Source organism: Lissotriton vulgaris, chromosome 1_1, assembly GCF_964263255.1.
Source record: "Lissotriton vulgaris chromosome 1_1, aLisVul1.2, whole genome shotgun sequence".
NCBI lineage: Eukaryota > Metazoa > Chordata > Amphibia > Caudata > Salamandridae > Lissotriton > Lissotriton vulgaris.
The window spans coordinates 1,922,884,874-1,922,899,117 of NC_141685.1; the positions used below are offsets into that span (position 1 = coordinate 1,922,884,874).

A 14,244-nucleotide genomic window follows, 5' to 3' on the forward strand; every position below is an offset into this window, starting at 1 on the left:
TTTCAACTGAACAACATAAGGGGAGATATCAAGTAGGCCCACATCATTTGGACCCGTCGCCCACAAAGACGCAGGAAGAGAATCCAATTCCGGTGGAAGCTTATCGAGAGACAAATACATGGGAGAGACTACGCTCTCTCCGAACGTAAGCTTTACACCCGCAGGAGAACAATACAAAGTTGCATACAAACGTTTAAGCAAATCCAGACCCAAAAGATTTTCACCACAACCAGTGGTTAAAATCAACGGAGCGTCGAGCTCACGAGGCCCAATTTTAAGGGGCAAAGGGCATGAAACTGGATTGCTAACGGGGGCGCCAGAGAATCCAACGGATACATTTGTTAAGCCAGACAAAGGTGCGCCAGGGAGTTTCGAATGCATGATAGAACTTTTCGCTGCACCAGTGTCCAACAGAAAAGGCTCAACGACGCCCGATGTAGCAACTGCGACGTAAGGCCCTCTCTGATCAACCGGAACTGATACCACTCCCTCTCCTTGTCTATGGCTGTCCTAGTAATTACTATCGTCAGTTCCCTGATCGACGTAATAATCGTCTACATTGTACTGCGCAGATCGTCCTTGTGATGATCCACGTTGATCGAAACAGTTATTAGAATTAGATGAATTGTCAGAACGGTCGTTCTGAGCACCACGACCTCTACCACGTGATGCATTCTGTGAACCACCACGGCCTCCTCTGGATGAATTACCACTATTACGGTCATTTAAAGCAGGACAATCAAATTTAATGTGTCCCTCCTGTCTACAATAAGCACATTGATTGTACCCTAACGAAGATCTTTGGAAAGAGGAATCATTACGCGACTGCGATCTATTCGATTGCGACTGTGATCTATTCTGTTGAGACGCATTCTGATTAGAACGCGGCGGATATGCTTGTTGCAACAACACTTTAGTTTTCAGCTCTTTCGTTTTTTTATCAGCACGGTCAGTTTCCTCTTTTTCTCTATTTTCGTAATACTGTGCCGTAGCCAATATCTGAGCTGAGGTAGAAACGGCCCACGCACTTTCTGAATTCTTCAATTTATTGCACAAGTCGGGCAATAAGTTTGATACAAACTTATCCACAAACAGCCGTTGTCCACCCTCAGTACCCATATCCTGTCCACTATGATCAACGAATGTTTCCTCAAACCTCGTAAAGAAGTCTGAAACACTCTCATCTTTCTTCTGCTTACAGGCTGACAACTTGTCCCAATTCACCCTCATAGCTGGCATAAGCGTTTTCATTAATGTAATGATTCGCTGGGGAAGAAGTTCAATCAACTGATCGGGTTTAGTAGCAGCCACTTGTCCAGCGTCTGCCGCTGTAATAGCAGCCCAATCACCACCTAATTCATTTGTGTGATCTTGGTGACGAATCTTGGCCCATACCGGTTGCGGTACGACATTGCCAAACAACATGTCGATATCGGCAAGATTCATTATCGTAGCGTCTACGAGCTGCGATAATTCCTTATAATACCCTGCAGGATTTTTGCGAGGATCGGGCAAAGTTTGTTTCACCTGAAGCACTTCCGATCGTTTCCATGGGAGGTGTATCCACACTCTCTGGAAATGTGCCGCAACTGGAGCATTAGCATTAGTATTATCAGCGGGTACCCAAACCGGCGGAACTTCACGCATAGGATATTGGCCAGACTCATCTCCTTTCTCAATGTCCTCAACGAACAATGCATGAGGAATAGGAGCGGGACGAAAAGATAGTAACCGTTCAACAGCGCGTCGGACATTAGTGTCGACTATCAGTCCAGTTGCGAACTGAAGCCGAAGTTCAGACAGGGCGTACAGCACCTCGTCAGGCGCAAAGGCCACTATCTGATCATGTAAGAACTTGCACATTTCATCAAACACATATCTCTGAGTAGGTATGTTGAATTGATCAAACGTTTCGAGGACAACACGAGGTGGATTTCTAACAGGGTTTAGTATCCAACCCATCGCCATATTGCATAGCGTAACACGTTCTCTATTAGCAGGAAGCTGGCTACGTCTCTGAGGACCATCAGAACCAGCAGACCCAAAAACAGGTCCAAGCGACTGAAAGAAGTTTGGCACACTAGGAGAATTACGATTACGAGCAGAGGGACAAGAATAAGACACAGGACTAACAAGAGAAGGAGTAGAGACATTAGCAACAACAGGTGTTAACAACACAGGAGCAGTAGTGTGAGCAGGAGTATGTGGAAGCGGAGGAGCAGTAGGAATAGAAACAGGCAAAGGAGCAGGAACAGTCGGAAGAGCGGGAGCAGGTTGAGGAACTGGTGGAGGAATAACAGGTGGAAGAACAGGTACGGCAGGGACCACAGGAGCTGCGATACCCTGTACGTACGGAGGTGGCGACTTCATAAGATAGGACATTAAAGGATCCTCAACTGCCTCTTCCTTCTTATCCGACTCCGTAGGCAAAGCAGGATAGCATTTATCTATGGACATACGCTGTAGCCTCTCAAACACTTCCTTATCCTTATCCTCCTTATCACGCTGGAACTGCTCAGCTTTCTTCACTATGGTAGCAACATTATCTCGCTCACTACGTTTATTCTGTCTGATTTCTTTCTGTCGGGCTTCTTTGCGCCACAACCGAAAGGCATCAAACATGGCCGGCCTAGATTTGCGTTCGAACAACTTTATTTCCAAATTATCTAAGATCGACGCTTCGAAGCTACCGTGAGGTGGCCAACGAAGATCGCCGTCTTTCTTTGTATATTTTATCCAATAATCGTTAAAAGCAATCGGGCCTAGCCCATGTTTGCTATATAGGTCATAAGTAGGAGTTCCAACCGGAGGTATCGGACACTAGTCCTCCAGCAGGGAATCCGCACCACAAGGTCTAAAGCAACTGAACAAAGTACTGCGACCAGGCATCTTGCACGCTAGCCGAGTTTCACAAACTTCAAGGGTTACGGGATTTACCAAGTCCCAGCAAGAACAAAACCCTCGGTCTTTGGCGGCTGCAGTCGTCAAACAAATACAACAACAAAGTACGCTAGCAAAGTGTCACCGACAAAAACACTCACACAGCGTGTACAACAAAAACACTAGTGTTTACAACAAAGACACTCGCTAAAGTGTCTACAACAAAAACACTCGCTAAAGTGTTTACAACCAAGGATTCTGGGAGCGACCCACAAATACTTAACTCAAAGATCAATGGCGTCCTCAGGAAGGCCCGTCAATCGTCTCGCTATACCAAGGTCTACGCCAGGCGCCAAAACAGGTCTACAGTCAGGGCAGCAGTCCGTCGCAGCCGTTAGGAGGCGGGAATCTTCGCGGGAAAAGTCTTCGGGCCACTTATTTCGACAACAGGATCGATGAAGCGGGGTGCACCTTCCCTCGGAGATTTCACACGAAGTTCCTCACGATCGTCGGGCTTGGACCGGTACCACTGATGCAGCCCCACGTTGGGCGCCAACTGAAGGAGTAGGCTCTTTTGGACCCAGCGGTGCCAGGGCACAACACCTGAAACCTTCGTGGGTAACCTGCTCCGGCGTACAAGTTACAGAGACACGGGACACTTCCTTGGGCGTCAAAGAGTCAAGGTTTATTTACTGCAGGGAACACAGAAGTCACAGGAAGTACATCGAGTGTAGTTCGGGGAGACTGCTTCAAATTGGTTTTGTGGATCGCTCCTTTTATACAGTTTTTACCCATAAGATAACATGAGACACAATAGTTTACAACCCGGTTCCCACATTTAGCTCTCAGAGGGGTCGCTTTGGTCACTTTGAAACACATAAGGTCCGGAACATAAATGCGGAAACATTTGGTGGTTCCCAACTGTAAAAACCCATCTTCCCACCATTAGCAAATTCCAATCAGCAGTAAAGTAGATCGAAATAGGGACGAAGACAGGTGCAGAGGAAGACGGAGACAGTGGGGAGATCGGAAAGGGTGTAAAAGGGGAGGTAACGAGAAGCACGAGATACAGGCATCAAAGGGACGTGCCTAATGAGATGCACGGCTGAGACAATAAGTCCGTGCGGCAAGATGAGCCTCGAGCGGCGCCATCTGCCTTACAGTAGCAACCCCCTCGTCATAAAGACACTTTCAAAGGACATGTGTCTTCCGCAAATATCTTGGGAGTCCCAGGGTCGCGAAGCGGACAGCGTCCGTTCGCTGACTACTTGAGGGCAAGAGACAAAATGGATGCCGTATCTAAGATGGAACCCGTGGGTACAGATGAAAAACCCACGTAACAAACGAACGGTTTAAGTTAGCACAGCGAAACTGCGCACACTTACTAAACTCGTCATTTGCGGTTCATAGATACCAGACTCGACCATATTCGTGCGAGCCGAAAACACCACTTACAATTGTCACGGAACCTCAGTATGGTATGGTTATCACTGGAGGTAATTCCTACCCATATGATTACCACCCGTGGTATTGCTATGCTACCAGTAGTAATATTTTTTAATATGAATTACAGGATAGCAGAATTTTCAGAAAAGTAGGGAATGTGTTACTGAATTCAGCGTTGTGAATAGTGTTTGTCCATTTTTTTTGTATGTTTTTAGCCTTTAACCCAAAAAAGGAACTTTTTGTTGCTGCAATTAATAAAAAAAATTGCTTACAGTGCCACCCAAGTTAATGAAGTACTAGACCGAAAGATTTCTCACAAAATTGAAACCGATTATTAAGTGTGCTCGCTTTTATTTATTTGTTAAACAGCTCCAGTTATCATAATTTTTTCAAAAGTATTTAAAACGATTGTTTACTGTTGCATGTGCATATTGTTAAAAGTTCTCTCCCAATGTAAAAGAGCTAGTTTCCTACGTTTACTCTAACCATCCCATATTCTCATCTGCAGCCTACTTAAATATCTAGTTTTTTTCAATGAAGAACTCCATTTGCATGTAGGTGAGCAAATGCTCTATTACCGGTAATCTTCTTTTCTCCGGGCCCCGTTGTCCTCGTCTCATTCATTACTATGTAGGGATAACCATCTACCGACAGAAAAAAGAGCAGAAGAATGCTGGGACACTAACCCCGTCGCTCCCACCGGGAGTACATAAGGGGTACCTACCCAGCATTCCACCTGAACAACCAAGCCTACAACAGGAAGGCCGGCCGGCCGGCCGGGAGGGAGGGCCGGGAGTATGAATGGGACTAGGACAACGGGACCCGGAGTGATGAAGATTACCGGTAAGTAATAGAGCATTACCCCCTGGTCCCTTATGTCCTCTTCCCATTCATTACTATGTGGAGAATACCAACGCAGAAAAGCCGGCCTTCCCAAACAAAACAGAAGCCAACTCAGGAAACCACACCAAGGCAACAACTGCAGGAAGCTAAGGGCAGAACCGGCAAAACCCCAGGCAGAGCCCCCGACAAGAGGGAGCCCCACCAGTCCTGGACACACCCAACAAAACAAAGGGAGAACATCCAGACGACCAGTCCGACAACCACAGAGGCCAACAAGAGAAGCGGAGAGCAGGGACACACAAGCCATCCAAGGCAAGAAGAAAACAGCGAGGAGGCTACCCAAAAAAAAACAAGAGCCACCAGCCCAGCAAGCCGGGCAAGTGAGCCAAACCCAGGCACAGAAGACCCATGCCAGTGGAACCCAGGCCCTGGAAAGAAAAGAAACACCCAGGGGACAAGGGAGCCAGAGAAATGCTAAGTCTCATCCAAAAACAACCAAAAACACCCCTGGAAAAAAAGGTTGAGTAGCCCACCAAGGGCAGGACCAAACCAGAAGAGAAGGGAAGCAAACGACCCAACCCCAGAAAGACCAGAGGACAAACCACCCGAACCACACAAAAGAGGAACAGACCCCAGGAGGAAAGGGCAGCATTAGCTGACAGTCCACCAGCACCCAGCCCAGAAGGCGAGACAGAGCCCACGGACAGGGAAAAAGGGAAAACCAAGGCACCGGGGAAGGAAGAACAGACCCCAGAAGCCAACCCACCAGGCCCGAGAGACCAGGAACAAGGCAGCAAGGGAACCAGCACCCCGAGGAACCCCAAGCAGCAAGAACCCACAAGGGCAATCCGCCAGGACAAAGAGACCTAGAAAAAAAAGAGGAAAAGGGAACAGGAGGAACCACAGGAACCCCAGAACACAGCTCCAGCCAAACACCCCAACCGCAAACTGGTGGAAACCGAAGCAGAAAGCCACAGCACGAAGAAGGCACACCCCGAACAACAGAGAAGAAATGGAACTGGACAGACAAACAACCCAGAGAACCCAAGACCACAGCACAGGAACCCCAAAGAAGCCAACAACGGACAAGCCCAATCAGCGACAGGGCAGAAATGACCCCAAAAACCCCAAGCAGAAGGCAGAGGCAAAAACACAGAGGCCAGCAAGACCGAGGGCCAACAACCCTTCGAAGACCCGAAGCAGCGGGTCAGGCCCAAACACCACAGCATGGAACCCCAACCCAGCAGGGGAGAGGAAACACAAAAACATCCCGACCACAGAAACAACATAAGCCAGGGCTGAATGCACAAGCAAACCAAACCCCACAGCCTGGCATGACCCAAGGCAGGGCACGTGCAGGGGATGAACCCCAGGGCAAAAAATGGCAACTGAGGACACAGTCGGGAAGCCAAAGCCGAAACCAAGCAACCCGCACGACCAGAAGGACCCGAAGGCCCAACCCAAAACTGGGGGAAGGCCAAAGAAGGGAAGGTACCAGCAGAGCACAGGCCATAGAGCAAACAGCCCCTGCGTCGCCCAAACGAAACCCAAGAGGAGGCAAGTACGGAACACAGGAGAGGGTGACAGACCCAAACCAGCCTTCCAGGACCAAGAGGCCACAATGCCAGGAACACACCACAACTCCAAGGACCGGAACCCGACAGCAGAGGAACCAGCCACCCCACAGGCAGAAAAGATACCAGCAAAGAAATGCCAGGCCCCCCATGAACCTCCAACACCGCCCCAACACGCAGTCCAGGACCGCAGCAAGAGTGCAACCAGGCAACCCTGAGCAGGTCGTGCCAAACATAAACTGTACACCAGCCAAGAACAGGAGCCAACAGGGAGGAAGGCCGAAGGCAACAGGCAACCACACGCAGCCACCGTAAAAAAGGCAAAGCAGAAGCAACTGCAAGCCTGCAGACCAAGACAGACCGAAACACAGCCCCCGGAACAACACGAGTACAGGGAAAAGCTGAGGCACAACTGCTGCAAAAAGAGCCACTAGAAAGGGAAGGGACAACCTACCCCCCCACCCCCCTCTTCAGCGAACCAAACCTGAGAAGAACACCGCAGGCCATAAGAGACCCGGTGGAGGCCAACAGCACACGGGGAATCCATCCAGGCAACAAACAGCGGCCACCCAGCAGAACTGCTGACACCAGACGAGACCAGAAGAAGCAGGGAGGAAAGGCAGAAGAAAGAAGCACAGCTAACAGGCCGAGCACAAGACTCCCCAGGGAAAGCCAAAATCCACAGAGGCACCAGAGCAGAGGAGGCGCTCAGAACACCACGCAGCAGCGAGGATCGACCAGGGCATCCCAAGCACACCGGCAAGGGAAACTGACCCCCAAAGTAGGCCAGACCAGTACCACAGCGCCCGCCAAAAACCAGCAGCCCGGGGAAGCAGAAAAAAAGGAAACCATCCATATTCAGAAACCAAGCGGGCGACCCCACCCAGGAGAGTAGCCAACCCCAGGGAGGAACGACCACAGGCAAAACCCCGGATGCCTGGACTGCAACAACCAGGCCCAGGACACAGCCAGGGAGCACCAGCACGAAGCCCAAAAGACAGGGCTAGCAGACAAGGCAACACAAACAAGCGTGTCAGGAAAAACCACGCAGAAGTGCAGGCATGGAAAGGGACCACCAGAGGCAGAACAGCAGCAGGAGGACAAAGACAAAAACCTGACACTGTAGCCACAGGCACATCCTCCAGGACAAGCAATCGGCAGAGACCCACAGAGGCACCGGCACTCAGAGCACCACCCCAGAGACACATGGAATGCCAAGTCCAGGCCAGGACCGAGAAACCCCCCCAAAAAGGACCCCCAAAAAGGAAACACCAGAGAAGGACCGCAGTAAACCGGAGGGGAGGCAGCCGCAAACCAGCACCTCTCCGCAAATCCGCAACGGGTAAAAAGCAGAGCACACACTGGAACACAGGAGGCCACAGCCCCTGCAAACCCGGAGAGGAGGCCTGGATAACACCAGGAAAAAAAGGTCCCCACCCCCACAGACAGCCCAAGGCTGCGACGAAGGCAACGCCAGAGCCAAGAAGAAAGAGCACAGTCCCGAAATTAAACGGGAGAGGAAAGCCGCGCAAATACACCCAGCACAAGAATTACAACTGCTACACTTCCTGTGCCAGAGGCACATCGGAGGCAAAACACAGGAACGAAGAAAAACTCAACAATGCCCAGCCCGCCAGAATGGGCCTACCAAATGCAGGAAAAAAGCAGCAGCCCCATTACCAAAAAATGCAGGAGAAGCAAGAATGAGACACAGAAAGTAACAGAGAGAAGCACGCCACCTGGGAGACCGAGCGACAATCACAAACAAACACGGTCAACATGGGGAAGTGGCGCCGAAAGAGGAACCCTCCAGGCAGAACGAACAACCGTGTGCCATGGCAGGCAGCAGCACACCCCCAACCACTACAAGCAGAAGAAACACACAACCCAGAGAAAGGCACCAATACCGCCAGAGGCCGGGGGGCAAGACAGCACTCCACAGGAAACACTGCAGGCTGACAGAACCCACAACAGAGGAATGCAGGACCCAAAGGAACGGAAACCCAGACACCGACTCCGGAAGTACACGAGGGTGAAGACCCAGCCGTGTCACAGGCACGGCAAAGCAGAGCACAGGCGCCGGGCAACCCACAACAGGCAGGCACCATGAGGCCTAAGGCAACCAGACCCCCATGAGCGCCAAAAGGAGTCAGCAGGAGCCATGTACAAAAGGACAACTACATGAGTGCAGCACAGGCAGACCGTAGCCCACCACAAACCTGCCACCAAACAGTAAGCAAGCCACGAGCGCCACATCGTAGCATCCACCCAGGCGGAGCCTGCACAGTACTATCACCATAGGGAGGGACATTCACATATTCCCCCCACAGCCCTACCGAGTGGTCATATCGGGCATCTCATGCACGGGCGTGCAACCCGCGGTAGCACCGGGAATCCAGCCCCGTCGCAGCCAGTACCCGGTCCTCGCACAGGTCCGCGCGCCCAGGTAATGAAGAGAGAACACTCTAGCCCGGCGGAGGGGCCTGGGCAAACAGCCGCAAAGGATTCACAGCTCACGGAGCACAGCATGCCTCCCCAACACTACGCGCCACAAGCAGCGCCCATCGCCCAGCGGAAGCGGGGACCACCAGACAACAAGGCCCCCACCGTCAGCGCACAGGCAAACACACCAGCAGCGCAGACAGGAGAGCAAACTGCAAAGAAGAAAAAAATACCGCCATGCGGGACTCACCCGCAGGGGGGGTCGCAAACAGCAACAGGGCCTCCCCCCCAAGCACCATCCAGAATCCAGGATCCAGGAAGCCTCCACCAGACACCAATGGTAGCAGAGCTCCAGCAGGAGCCAGGGGACACAGAAAACCGGCTCGAAATCCACTCGGCCAAGCCCCAGGAAGACGAGCCTAGAGCAACCCGGAAGGATCCCATCGGGAGTCCGGCTCACCAGCCGCAAAGGGCCGCCAGAAACCACACACAGGGAAATCAAAGAACCGTCCGAGAAACCAAGCCTCCCAGCAAGCCCAGCAGGCCGGGAGGCAAGGAACCAGATACCCCAACCGCCCAGCCAGGCAGCCGGACAGGGTAAAACAGGAACAGAAGCCACTCAAGCCCAGCAGGAGCAGCACCAGCATCCACAAACAAAGCTACCGACAGACAAAAAGAAGAACAGGCGGAATGCTGGGTAAGTACCCCTTATGTACTCCCGGTGGGAGGGGCGGGGTTAGTGTCATAGCATTCTTCTGATCTTTTTTTCTGTCGCGAGATGGTTATCTCCACATAGTAATGAATGGGACGAGGACATAAGGGACCAGGGGGTAATGCATCGTTCTCTGTGAAATCAGAAGCATTGCCTTGATAAATCTTGCACCATCCACAATTTTAGCCTTAAAACAACTACACTAGAACCACATTGAAATACAAGGTCTCATTAGAAGTAATTGATTCTGTCTTATTTGCTAGCTCTTGAAACTGTCACCACCAAAGCTTCCTGAAAAGTGTTTTGAATCTACAGCACTGTCTCCTCTAGAAGCCTCCTGGTCACGTTTTCTTCTAGCAGTGCAGAACGTATCTTTAGTGAAGCTTCTATTGGAAGCCTTCACTAAGGGATGCAGGACAATAGGCCAAATGATGTGCAAGCGATTCATCTTCGAAATGTGACTTGTGATTGGCCGTTTTTATTTTAAGTCCTGGGAGATATAATATTGTTAATTTACTAGATTTAAGATTGTAAATTTACTAGATTACGAGTAACAAGTTACTAGATTAGTTTGCACATTTCTCATGCTGCTACTTCATTTACTAGTGCCTTGAATTAGGTTTAACATATTTAATAATTAAATGTTTGAAAGAATTGGGTGCATTATTTTAAACTAATTGTGATTGCTCATGTGTGGTCCACTATTGTTTCTGATAACTTATATTTGTGTTCAAATGTAAGTGTGTCTATCTGGCTTCATAAAGTTCAGCAAAGTCCAAGCCAGACGTTTATCATTATTATAAATGAATCACATAAATGAGCGGGGTACCTTTGAAAGTGCAAAGGTTCGATGTTAACTGGTTTTCGTCTCTGGCCTCCTTCCTGTGTCCTGGTGGGGTGACCATGATTGAGAGATATGTGTAGGAAAATGTAGAGCACATGAACAAATCACGAACTCTCATTAAAAACTAAGGCTGAGTCCGCTACAGATTTCCCTTAGTTCTAATAGCTGTATTCTCTCCCCTCCATACTACATGGGAACTGATTAGCCTTATTTGGGAAGTTATTATCATTCTACCGCATATGCATACAGAGGTCCATGTTTGCAAGCAGTCAGAGGCAAAAAAAATCAGCTCGGTTGAGTCCCACGGCCTTTGACCTGTACTGGAACACCTTCTTTTTTTAGGTCTACCTCAGACCAAACCATCTAGTTATACTAAATTAGATGTTGGCATTTTCAGCCAGTCCCCTTCAGCCATTGGTTTGTTATTGTACCACTCATATTTTTCTTTCTCCTCCTGCAGCATTCAGCATGGGGCAATTGGACACCCACTACAGCCATTTGGAACTTTCACTGTGAATGACAATATTTGGTTCGTTAGCAAACAGCACATACACACACAAAGTAGTTCCTTTCAGCGCCAGGGACTACTATGACAATGTGTGTGTTTTTTTTTCTCACCAAAAAAATAGTTGTGCTTTTAACTAGCAATTTTTTTTGTTTTTAGGTTGGCGGGAGCCCAGCAGCTGCCCCAGCCACAAAATATTCCCCAAAAATTTAAAAGCAAGTATTTACAAAGCCAAAAGTCTTGCGCCAAAGCCAGACCTATTGGCTTTGCCAAATCATGTTATAGTTAGCACTTCTATATATATTGCACTTTTAAGTCCACCAACTCGGTTCTACTTTTCCTCAATGTAATGTAAATATGTGCAAGTTATACAAATGGAAACCTATTAGTGCCATTTTTTTCTAGGATTCTGTACCTATTGTTGGACGTATAGAGGAGTCGTAGAAGGTAGAACTGTATTCTGGTTATTCAAGGAGAAAGGCTAGATGGATCTTTTGTTGACTAATGTACACCCGAAAACGGTTTATTAAATCTTTACCTAGTAATGCATCTAAATTCTGGAGTGGCAGAATAATGCAAGCACTATGTCATGCTAATAATCCCACAACAAAAAATAAACATGCCGTGTATCTGGATATATTATATAAAATAAAGAATATTGGGATGTATGTGTGAAAAAATTAGATGTAGGCATAATTTGCATTATTTGCTGTATGACTGCAAAAAGCATGTGAGGTTCTGCTTAAGTACACGAGAAGAGAAATATGAAATTTAGTGCTATTTGGATGGATGCTTGGATACATTTTGCTCTAAGGAATAGCGCTAAATGCAATAGTACATGAATAGCAGCCCAACTTACTCCCAGCATTTACCGCTTTTTTCTTAGCACAAAATGCACCCTTTTGTTCAAAATGGATGTGAGAATGCATTGTGCTAAGGAAATAGTGCTAGATTGCAAATCAACATGTACAGCAATGGGGACATCCTCTAATGCACCCTACTATCATTATTTCTGTACTTATTTTCTCACCAGATTACTCTTAATTATGCAAATGGGTGTCGTGGGGAAATCCTTGAAAATTCCGCATCATCGAGTAACGCGTAATTACTGACATGACTCAGATTACTCCAGTGTAGTTAAAATTACTCCCAGGCATAGAAAAAATAGACACACAACATTTAAAACAGACATGCTGACACTTGTGTACTAGACATGCAGAGTTGGAACCCACATTGCTTTGAAGATGTTCATCATAGATCTAACCTGAACTAACTTATTGGCATTGCTGGTTTTTCCTTCTAGATATTTTACTAGATGATATAAGCGATGGAACCCTACACAAAGAGGGGCGCAGTGTTAGGATTGTTGTCTCCGTAAACAAAGGCTACAGTCGGATGAAGGTAACTCAAATAATGCTACATGCTTTAATATGTTGTAATATATATATATATATATATATATATATATATATATATATATATATATATATATATATATATATATACATTTTCAGTATAATCTGTAAGATGTCGATGTGATGCTAATGGATAGAGTTAATTAGTATTCTTATATCGCAATATGTGTTTTTCTGACTCAAGGATCCCAAGAGTAGGACTTACCTGATAGGATCCATTGGGGTCAGCGGAAAAACAAAATGGGATGTTCTTGACGGCGTGATCAGACGCTTATTTAAGGTAAGCTTTATTGGGAAAAACTGAAACACTTTGTGAAGCAGAATGAGCTGCACAAAGATGACACACCCATATAAAATGTAATGTTGTGCTTAGGTTTTATTACGATACTGTACACTTGTGCAGGTCCTGATTATTTTTATCCCTAGTTCACTGTATTTTCTACGTTTCCTACAGTTAAAAACTCATACAGTTTTCTCTTTTAACTGTTATTGGCACCAGTAACTCGTGATCATTTTGTATGTGAGTGCATAACCTTAGATTTTTTTTCTTATGACTATAATACATTTTCTCGTGAGTGTCTCACCCTTTGGAGTGTGAACATAAATTTTACCCTCAGAGACTCTTAAGGATGCTAGTGCCAGTTGGAACCCTTCCTCCACACATTTACAAACCGCCTACCCGATTGAAAGCCTTTTGAAGTGTGTAATACCACAGATAAATGTTAGAGGTTACTGTCTAGTCAAGAACTAGCACTGGATGCAAACATTTTCAATGGCACTCACTCTGGAGTAAAGTGTGCGCACTCTACATATCAGGGTGCTATATGTTCTTCCTGTGGAATCGTGGACAACGATTGGGCAGTGTTTGAGCTCTGAATACTCCCAATGATCAGGAAAGCAAATTTAATTCTCAACATCTCCGATGCCGTTGTTTGTTCGCTGCCCATTCATTATCAGCCTGCATCGTTTTATAATAATGACAATATTGTGGTGAGAAATTATGCTTCTTGAGGAAGGATGCAGGAATATGATCAATTTACCAATTAATTTTAGCATGGTATTATTCCCTCATATCTTTTCAACACCATGGTGTTGTCCAAGAACAAACAGCTGATCACTGTGAGTTAGTTGACAGGTTTTTTATAATTGACTTCTTCCATTCTGAGAGGACCTGTTCAAACCAAATCTATTTGCATAAGCATTTGATCGTTCACGCTTCGTGGTGGGAATGTAATTAAGTTTATGTCATTGGCTATATTTCGACATATAATTCTTAGAAATACGGTCTGACTTAGATGTTGTTTGTGAACATTAATTAGGGTAAGACATTTATGTCAAAAGATATTCGAAAAATGATATTCTGGTACCACACAATGTCAGGGACAAATGAAAAACGGCACAAGTTTAAACATATTTTTTTATAGATGCTATACGAAAGTTCCCCACATCTGCTTTAATTTGATTTTAAATTACTTTTCATCAACTGAAATTGGAGGAGTTATATACAATAATTCAGCTTTGCAGACCGCGCTTTGAATGGCCTGTGACCAAGATATCTGCCCTGGTCAGGTTCTGCACCATGT

At 47.1% G+C, this 14,244-nt stretch overlaps 1 protein-coding gene across 2 annotated transcripts in view; it reads left to right on the forward strand.

Annotated features, from left to right (window-relative positions):
• The window catches only part of NAV3 (neuron navigator 3), a 1,035,010-nt gene that overhangs the window by 891,691 nt on the left and 129,075 nt on the right, over positions 1 to 14,244 (forward strand). For both annotated transcript variants that reach the window (XM_086919576.1, XM_086919578.1), the window contains 2 exons: positions 12,550 to 12,647; positions 12,846 to 12,941. In XM_086919576.1, the coding sequence (XP_086775702.1) occupies positions 12,550 to 12,647; positions 12,846 to 12,941 (194 nt within the window). The remainder of the gene's footprint in view (positions 1 to 12,549; positions 12,648 to 12,845; positions 12,942 to 14,244) is intronic.